The sequence below is a fragment of the Ylistrum balloti genome, unplaced genomic scaffold (genome assembly GCF_031769215.1).
Source record: "Ylistrum balloti isolate Yb309-2 unplaced genomic scaffold, AGI_CSIRO_Ybal_v1 Utg369674, whole genome shotgun sequence".
In the NCBI taxonomy this organism is placed as follows: Eukaryota; Metazoa; Mollusca; class Bivalvia; order Pectinida; family Pectinidae; genus Ylistrum; species Ylistrum balloti.
In genome coordinates, this window is record NW_026781918.1 from 615,306 (window position 1) to 625,721 (window position 10,416).

Genomic DNA, 10,416 nt, shown 5'->3' on the forward strand with positions numbered 1-10,416 from the left:
GGCTTAAGACATGGGAAAGCCTACCGAATGGAAACGAGAGGAATTCTCGGAACGCCAGCTCGGAAGAATTAACACTTCCAAAAAATGGGGAAAAAAAAGAAAATAATGTAGACCTTTGCTTTAGATCAATATCATTCATTGCTACTTAATACACAGACAAATATATTCTGTATTATAATGTGTGAAATGCTTTTCCTGTTTGGGCTAAGTCTTGGTTTTGTTACACAAATCTGACACAGCTACCATGACTTTTGATCATATCACTTCTACACCAATATCTGAAGACTTCCTTATGTTAAACATGCTATGTCCGTGTGATATATCTAAAGGTGTTTGAAATCTGATCTGGAAGAGAAGCCATTGGCGATTTTTTAAAATTTTATTTTCTTTCAAGTCTCTCTAGACCAAGTAGTTAATTGCCTGTTTAAATATTTTCAGACAGAGACGCTATATTTATTTCTGTCCTATTTCGTCCCCTATCTCTCATGTGTTTTAAAATCAAAAGTTTAAACTTACATCCTCGGATTTTTCCATTTTTTTTTTAAATCTCCCAGGCAATAAGATGAGAAGCGAAAGGTGTTATCGATCGCGAAGCCGAGACGATAAAAACTTGATAATGACTTTTGGTAGTTCTCGGAAACGAATTTGTACATTTAAAAACTCTACTAGTGGAATAAGCATTCTAAAAGAAAGCAAAAACTAATTTCATTAGACTATACTGGTACCGTACACTACTGTTCAGACAGCTTATAGATGTTATCTCCCAAACTCATTTCACAAGGTCGTAGTTCGTGGAGAGTTCCCTGTTAAAAAAGGTCATCAGCCAATCGCTCCGCCAACATGCCTATTTCATGTCACGTGGCCCAAAGCCAATAAGGTGAGACTGGTTCATATGTTTCGGAGATAGAAACTGTATCCAGTGATGATGGGACCACTGTATGGTCATTTTATATTGTCGTTACAGAGGCGGTCACGTTTAGTATCACCGTAGTGACGGTACCGGCAGACTGGCAAACTATTTTTAGGTCTGGAACAACAAAGTAACAGAATACAGGGACTAAGGATAACATATGAATATGATTGTTGTGCTATAAGTAAGTTGTTCTATCAACTGTAGACGTATCACCTCGACATGTGACGGACTTTATTTTTGTACTATCGCTTTATAGCCGGTACACTGAACACTGTATAGTTACAGAACACGCTCAAGTGGATTAGCATTGCAAATAAAAACGGACTGTTGTGCAGGAAGATTTTAGTGTTATTGCAAGTATTTCCCTGGTGTCCCCACGCTAATAATAATAATTGAGATATCACCAATTAATATTAACGTATGTCGGCATCATTCGTGTACACGAGATGGATTTTCTACATAAATAACTGAACCCTTCCATAAAACAACCCCATTTCAAAACAGCCCAAGCGCAACACTTTTAAAACTATTCAAATTGTAAATGCTACTTTAATATATAAAATGCATCACTTAGCAAATCGTCATCAAAGAATTCAGACATCCCAGGATCATTCAAAAGTATAAATAAATATATATATATGTACCTAAGGAAAAGATCTTTAATGATACCCGCTGACAGGTACCCTATTACTTAAACGATATCCGTTTTCATTGACAGCGCATATTTTCAGTGGAAAGGTAGAGCATAACACTTATTTGTTTGTGTTTTGTAATTACCGAAATAAACACACTTTATTGTACAAAAAACTCGAAAGACATGGAGAAGGAAGTATGTATGGCCCGCTGAAAGTCTTAAAGCTGTTGTCACGAAATGATATCATATTACATAAACAGGAAGTCGTGACGTCATTATTTCGTGCGTAGTAAACGCTATACGCGATGTTAACAGAGCGCGTTACGCTAACAACGCACGCGACATTTATCAAACGGTATATGTGACGTATATAACACGTGACTGTTTGTGCTGTACTGATCAATTAGTAATTACAAATGTCACAATGAGCGGTACTGGGGAAGACTTTAAAGTTCAACCAACCCGGTCAATCTTGTGAATCTATTAGCCTCGATAAATCAGAAACTGTATAGATATTAATCTTCAAACAATCTGTTTAGATCATTAAAAGGATTCCTTCTGTTTACATGCCCGGCAACCGTTACAAAATAAACCACAATGACGACGAAAAAGATTGATCTAAGACACTCGTTGGGTTTTAAAGATTTGTAACAGCGCAAAATAATGGAACAAAAGAGCTGAGATTAATCTCTTAGCAGGTTCAAACCGACTCGGCGAGACCATTCACGCGAGCTTAAAATTTCAATGAATCGAAAACACACTGACTTCAATATAGAGCATTATCTATCCTGACAAAGATTATCTCATTAACCTAGATATAACGGAAACAGTCCTTTATGACAAAAATACAGCTTGTTAGCATGATAAGGAAATCGGATATACCTTGATCGAGACGAACGTGAATGGACGCGCTGTTAAAGTATTCAATAACAGCTTAAATTATATTTTTAACTTCCTCAATAGGACAGCTGTATACACACAGGGAAGGACTTGGCACAAAGTCTAAATACCCGTCCTCCATAATTACATGAATATAGTGACAAGGGATATAACTCCATAAAAGGGACAACTGAACATGTTTTTTCCTTATTAAGCTGTTTGGATTTTTTTCCTATGGGTCGTAAATTTTAGTAATACATAATTACTTTTAAGAGGAATGGTTTATCTTTCAAATGGGTATTTGATTAATGAGATTGACCAAGTATTAACTAAGTTAGGACCTGACGAAATCGGAATTATATGTAGATATTGCTTGGCAGACATATCTAGCCCCGTTGAAACATCTTCCTGTCTCTGATGCGAACATCAATAACTACTCCGATAAAATCTGCGCTTGTGACTGTATACACATAATAAACAGAAAAAAATCAATTTTCATATTTCTTTTCTCGGGAGTTACAACCCCTGTCATTATAATACATGCATATGGACCATGGGCTGGGAATTCGTGTCAAGTCCCTGTTGTTTTACACAACAGTAATTTATTGCTCTTGAATCCTATGCCCTGAATAATTTCCTTTTTTCCACGTCGAATTCGACAGTTTAAAGATTTATTTTAACCATAAAAAGGTGGCTAAAAACACATTAACTATAGCTTTGTATGCAGGTGAGCTCGCCGCACTGCGCACGTGGTTTTCTTTAACTAAAGGTTAATGCCCCATAGTGATAAATCGAAGATACTGTTATCACAGTAACCTCCCACTAGGTAACGGAAATAATTAAACACAATATATGTTTGAAGGCATGAAGTTAAGCCGTCAATAGAATAATGCGATTTACATAGTAAACGTTCGGGTATCGGATATCTGTGTTACTAACGGCATATTATGTGTTGGTAAAAAAAAAAAAATATATATATATATATATCAGAGTTATCATGTCTTTGACTTGTAATGCCAGTAGCACTGAAGTGAAGCAGGGATTTAATTGACCTTTTGAGGTCACGTCATTTACGATATCACAAATAGGAATTATTTTCTTTGACGCCTGAATTCGAGGGAATTAAGTGTACTAGAAATAAAAAAACTTGACTTTATCGATCCGCTTTGAAGGTCAGTTACTCAAGCCGTGCGTTTGTAAATAAAATAATTGATTTAATTAAGTTTAATTGTTCTCTAATAATTATATGTAAAATATTTGACTCATCAAATCAATATGGACCTTTTATACAAACATTCGTCTCATTTCTGTTTCGGAAATCAAAATATCTTAACATATGCATCGCAAATTATTCTTGGTATTGCGCTCATTATAAAGATTACCCCTTTCCTTGACCGTAAATATTGATCCGATAAGCAGGTCTGGGCGAAAAGCCACCTCTAAACTATATACATTTTGGAATTAATTGTAATATGAAATTGGTCTTTGGATAAATTTGAACGGCGTTTAGCTCGAACCTTATCAAGTTAAGTTGGGTGCAATTTGCAAAGGTGATTTTTTTTACCATTTATCTGAAACTACGTTGGAAATGTCCCCACGAGTAATGAGTGGAGCGATAGTAATGGTACGTTGAAAAGCTGCATTGGATAATGTGTGGTGGCCAACATTCAGTCGCTTAGAAATAACAATCCTGCGTGTCATTCTTTGCAGGTAAATAATTTAAACTTAAGATACTTTTGTCCAAAAGATGTTATCATTGTTTAGACCCGAGCTTCTACAGAGTGAAAAAAAGCTAGTTACCACGAAAAAAAAATTCTGAAACGAAATGCAACAAAATGACTTTTCCCTACGATTTGAAAATTCTCATTTATACACCAAGTTGAACACTAATAAGAGCGAACTTCAAATATGTCCCGAGGTACGTGATCTTTCATGAGTCAGTCCTATCAATGTTATCGTCTTAAGTTTCCATTATCTATGGAAATGAATGTTGACGTTGAGGTTTTACAAACGATGACGTAGAAACATTGAATTAGTGGTTTTGTAGATGAGCAGTACATCACAGCTGTAACATTATATATATAAATGAACAATGATGCATGCATCTTGACAAAATGACAATTAAGCAGGGGCTGTTCTTGGTCTGGCAAACGAAGTGGTGGTGAATAAAAATGGACAGAAATTCCAGAAAGCATATTGTTATCCTTTCCATCAAGTTGGCAAGAAGCCAGTTATAGATCGTGAGAAATATTGTACTTCAGGGAGTGACCTTTTATTAGACAACAGTAAACATGGCGTTGATGACCACCAATTGACTGACGTGACACGATCACTAATGATCTCAAAATGAGAAAGATCATTACAAATTGACATTGTTTTAAGTTAACATTGGAAAACACTGCGTTGAGAGTGCTTTACGTTTGTCGTTCCCTATACAAAAGATTCCAAAAGAACGAAGACATAAACATATATATATATATATATATGACTTCACCAGGATTGACACAGAACCTTCCACCAAACTTCCTACACAGAAAAACGAAATAGCACCGACTCCATCTTTCCGAGATATCCCATCAAATACTGTCAGACTCAACTCGTTGTAACTCTAAACTATGTATTTAGTGCCAGACATGCTTATTTATTTCTCTGAAAGCAGATCTGAATCCAGACAACGTCAATCACAACGACATCTGCTTATCGGCAACCGATTTAACCAAGGATGGAAATTTTGCTTCCTTATTATGGAGTGTTCCCGGAACCTTAAAATTACTGTTTTTACTACGTATAAAGACCTCACGAAAGCTGCCTATTCCAGCTTCTAATATATACACTCACAGACTTGCCGAGCGATGCCACTGTACCAGTGTATATAGTACTGATCTGCGTGTATTTATGATAAAAATAGTAAGAAGTTGGGCGGAAATAGTAAGAATACCGCTTATGTTTAGCCCGACTCAATAATTGACATTTACTCTTGAAATGACCAATGGGATTCGGCCACACCTTCGAAAGGATACAACAATGTACGTGTAATAGCATAGCCAGTTCATGTCCATGAATTCTGCGACCAAATTTGGATCAAGATCCGATTAAATTATATTCATTAGCGACTCCTACGCTTTAAGTGTTCAAGGATTAGAATCAGTCCACACATTTAAGAAGACTGACAAATCTAGCAGAATTCTGCTTAAAATTCATGAAAACAGTAGCGTTGTAACATGGGCACTTTATATAATTATATCGTATGTGTATTTGATAATTAATTTATACTGCACGAGTAACTGGCTAAACAGTATCTATCACTTATCAATGACCTTGTAATAAGGTCAAATATTACCAACAGCATGAACTACTCTAATGATGTACTAGAAAAACATGAACTAAGAAACTTTAAACTTTTTCCCATGTCTACACAGACAAAGAAATGCCTACGAGTAAAATAAATGTATCATCCAATTTTCTGAAATATTCTATATTGCAATAAATTATTTTAGATACAATGACGTCTGTGAATTTTATAGAAAAATAGCACGAGAATCATAATATGCTACAAAACATGTCAATATGTTTAAATCGAAGGAGGGACAAGCCTTGTTAACATAAATTAACATACTGCACACAATTTTTTGACACGACATGTACATGTACGTGATAAAAATGCATGACGTGCATTGCATGTGTTACGTAACGGTTGTGACGCATAGCTCACTAGAAGAAAAAACACTATGATTTACTCAAACCTCCGATATCCCCCTGACTCATTCATGCTAAAATCCCCGGTATCACACAATGAACGGTATAACCAGAGGCCATTGTCGATTTCCCAACACAATGGCTTTGCGACGAAATACATTAAAATCGTTACAACTTACCTCCACATAAAACACTCCAATATCCCAGCCGATGTTTCTTATGCGGAAACAACACCAAGTTATTAGTCTCGATATTTTCACAGTACAAGCCGAGTCGAGAAGAAGAAATAAGTGCGGTTTTCCACTACTGTATGTGTTACCTGCTGCTACGGAGCACGTGTTTAAACTGAGCCCGGCACTCGTGGTACTATGTATTTGTAGTCGAGACAGGCGTGCAGGCGCACACGTGTAGTAACGACGCACGCTTGGGGTTCAATATGAAGCGCTTTAGCTGCTCTGTCAAAGGTTAAATATATGAGCGTTATACTGTAAGGCGATTTTGTAATCAGCTAAGTATTTATATAAACCTTTCTGGTCATGGAGGATTTACATAGATATATATATATTTAGATAATATATACAACCCTTTCGTGTTACTATGGAAACCGTCTGGAAATTATCAATTCAAAGTAGCGTTCGTTGTTCAAAATGTTAGATTTTATTGTTGGACTCAATGAATGAATCTAGAAGCACTGACTTATCGATAACGGTTTGATTATAACACACAATACAATTCAATTGAATCCACGTGCACAATACCTCGGGTTGTAAACCGAGGGCAGGCGGTTATTGAATCCCAGCCATATGTTCATCATACACACACACACACAAATTCCTTGCATGACAAAACTCTATAAATAATTAAATATCATTATTATGTAGTGGAGGGACTATGAGGCGTCCCAAGTATTTGGTAGGTTTTTTGGAAGATGCACATACCTCTAGCTACCCCATTTCCACTCTACACCGACCTCTCCTCTCTCATCAACTTATATTATCAACAGCTATATTTACTATTGACCTAATGAATTTACCACGTGATATGTGTTCCTTATTCTTCAATTTGCAGAAATACCACCCACCCACACACCACTCACCCCACACACTCACAAAAATCCAACTCCTGACAATATATGCCCTCTCTAGTAATACACACACACACACCCTACACACACACCACACTGAAACACCCACACACCATTCATCCCCCCCCCCCCCCCCCACACACCCGACTTACCCACACACCCTCACCTACACCTACACAATATGTACTCCTTATCCAACTCTGACAATATATGCCCCTGTAGTAGTACACAGCCCTCCCCTCCACACACACACCACACACCCATACACCTCACACAACACACCACACCACATACACACCCACACATCACATACACACCCTCACATACCACACACACATACATCGCACACCCATACACTACCCATCCAAACACCATTCACCCACATACCCACACACCACCCACACACCCACACCCCCTAACCTACACAATATGTACTCCTTATCCAACTCCTGACAATATATGCCCCTCTAGTAATACACAGCCCTCCCCTCCTAACACACCACACACATCCATACACCCCACACCACACACCCACATACCACCCATAACCACACACCACACACCCACACACCAACTCACCCACACACCAACACAACCTCACCTACACACCCTCACCTTCACAATATGTATTCCTTACCCAACTCCTGACAATATGTGCCCCCTCTAGTAATACACAGTCCTCCCACACACCACACACCGAAACACCCACACACCATTCACCCACACACCCACACACCATTCACCCACATACCCACACACCCTCACCTACACAATATGTACTCCATATCCAACTCCTGACAATATATACCCTTCTAGTAATACACAGGCCCCCCACATACACCACCCACCCTCACCTACACACCCACACGCCATCCACACACCACACACCCTCACCTCACACCCATACACCACCCACACCCACACACCTTCACCTACACAATATAAACTCCTTATCCAACTCCCGACATTACATGCTCCTCTAGTAATACACTGACCCCCCCTCGCCCACACACACACCACACCCACCCACACCACACACCCACACACCTACACACCCACACACCACACACCCACACCCACTCCTTCACAATATAAACCTAACACACTACACAATATAAACCTTAATCCCGACCATACGTCCCCTCTAATGATACATAGTAACCCCCTCCCGCCAACGATACATACTACTATACAACTTAACATACCCCTTAAATAATAATACAACACCGCCCCAGCTTCATAACCTATTCCCGACGATGTATATCCCCAAAATAACACACAGTAACTCTCCTTAACACCACAACACCTTCACAACATTAACCGAAACCTGGCCATACACACTCCTCGTCGTAGTAACATACAATAACCCTCTCCCAATACACCTTCACATAACGTACTCTCCACTCATAATAAAAAAATCCGCCCCCTACATCCCCCCCCCGCACCACACACACACCTACAAAATATATACCTATTCCCGACCATACACACAAAGTAATCACTCATACACTCAATCCCATAAAATATCAACCAATCCCGACCATATCAACCCTAGTCATACACAATTTCCCTCCTGACACACCTACACAACACCTGCTACGGACCATACATACTCCCCTGATAATACACAGTAAGCCATCTTCCTTAATGGGTGAAGGTAAAATTACCGTGGAATGGAACTGTATCACCATTATACCAATACGCTTGAAACAACATATGGATATAAAAAAAAATCTTACATTAAGTTATGACCACAATGATTCATTCACGTAATCAATAATTCAAACGAAAATGAGTTGTTTCTTCAACTGTTCGAATCCGCTAAATTAGTTGATGGCTGACTGTGACTATGGCTGTGACTATGACTCTGGCTATTACTTTGGCTGTGACTGTGATTGTGACTGTGGTTGTGACTGTGACTACGGTTGTGACTGTAACTGTTACTGACTATTTCTATGACTGTGACTGTGATTTTTATTGTGACTATTGATATGTCTTTTACTGAAGCTAGAAGAATGACTGTGACTACGACTTTGACTACGACAATGACTACGACTGTGACTATGACCGTGACTACGAGAATGACTACGACTGTGACTAGGACTTTGACTACGACTGTGACTACGACAATGACTACGGCTGTGACTATGACCGTGACTACGACAATGACTACGACTGTGACTACGACTGTGACTACGACAATGACTACGACTGTGACTATGACCGTGACTACGACAATGACTACGACTGTGACTATGACTGTGACTACGACAATGACTACGACTGTGACTATGACCGTGACTACGAGAATGACTACGACTGTGACTAGGACTTTGACTACGACAATGACTACGGCTGTGACTATGACCGTGACTACGACAATGACTACGACTGTGACTACGACTGTGACTACGACAATGACTATGACTGTGACTACGACAATGACTACGACAATGACTATGACTGTGACTACGACAATGACTACGACAATGACTACGACTGTGACTACGACTGTGACTACGACAATGACAATGACTGTGACTACGACAATGACTACGACTGTGACTACGACTGTGACTACGACAATGACTATGACTGTGACTACGACAATGACTACGACAATGACTATGACTGTGACTACGGCTGTGACTATGACTGTGACTACGACAATGACTACGACTGTGACTACGACAATGACTACGGATGTGACTACGACAATGACTACGGCTGTGACTACGACAATGACTACGGCTGTGACTACGACAATGACTACGACAATGACTATGACTGGGACTACGACTGTGACTATATCTGTGACTACGACTGTGACTATATCTGTGACTACGACTGTGACTATGACTGTGACTGCTACAATGACTACGGCTGTGACTATGACTGTGACTACTACAATGACTATGACTGTGACTACTAATTTGACTACGACTGTGACTACTACAATGACTAAGACTGTGACTACGACTGTAACTACGGCTGTGACTATGACTGATTTTTAATACTCCCGAATATTTATCTTCACGTATGTCAGTACGATCAATTACATGCAATGTGTCTACAAAACAGCTCGGTGTGCTGTTTACCACGATTACACATAAATACCTGTACTTGCTGTTTAGGATCAAGGTCCTGAAATATCTCCATTGGACCTGTCCTTTCTATTTAGTGTATTTGCTTAAGCCAGGTAGTTCTCCA

The 10,416-nt window shown here is 39.0% G+C and overlaps 2 protein-coding genes across 2 annotated transcripts in view; one reads left to right on the top strand and one right to left on the bottom strand.

Moving 5' to 3' along the window:
* LOC132563399 (sodium- and chloride-dependent taurine transporter-like) overlaps window positions 1-6,428 on the bottom strand; it is a 38,362-nt gene extending 31,934 nt beyond the window's left edge. The window contains exon 1 of the mRNA XM_060228165.1: window positions 6,302-6,428. The gene's annotated coding sequence lies outside the window, so the exon portion shown is untranslated. The remainder of the gene's footprint in view (window positions 1-6,301) is intronic.
* A 2,627-nt stretch (window positions 6,429-9,055) lies between these two features.
* On the top strand, window positions 9,056-10,138 carry LOC132563536 (keratin-associated protein 21-1-like). Its single transcript, XM_060228282.1, has 2 exons — window positions 9,056-9,139; window positions 9,536-10,138. Exons 1-2 carry the CDS (start codon window positions 9,056-9,058, stop codon window positions 10,136-10,138), a joined length of 687 nt encoding a protein of 228 aa, XP_060084265.1.
* The last annotated feature ends 278 nt before the right edge of the window (window positions 10,139-10,416 follow it).

Excerpts from the sequence above, each read along its gene's own strand:
- LOC132563536 (XM_060228282.1), top strand. The coding sequence starts at position 9,056 with ATGGCTGTGACTATGACTCTGGCTATTACTTTGGCTGTGACTGTGATT. Across the intron at positions 9,140-9,535 it reads CTGTGACTACGGTTGTGACT|GACTTTGACTACGACAATGA; the intron begins GTAACTGTTACT and ends GACTGTGACTAG.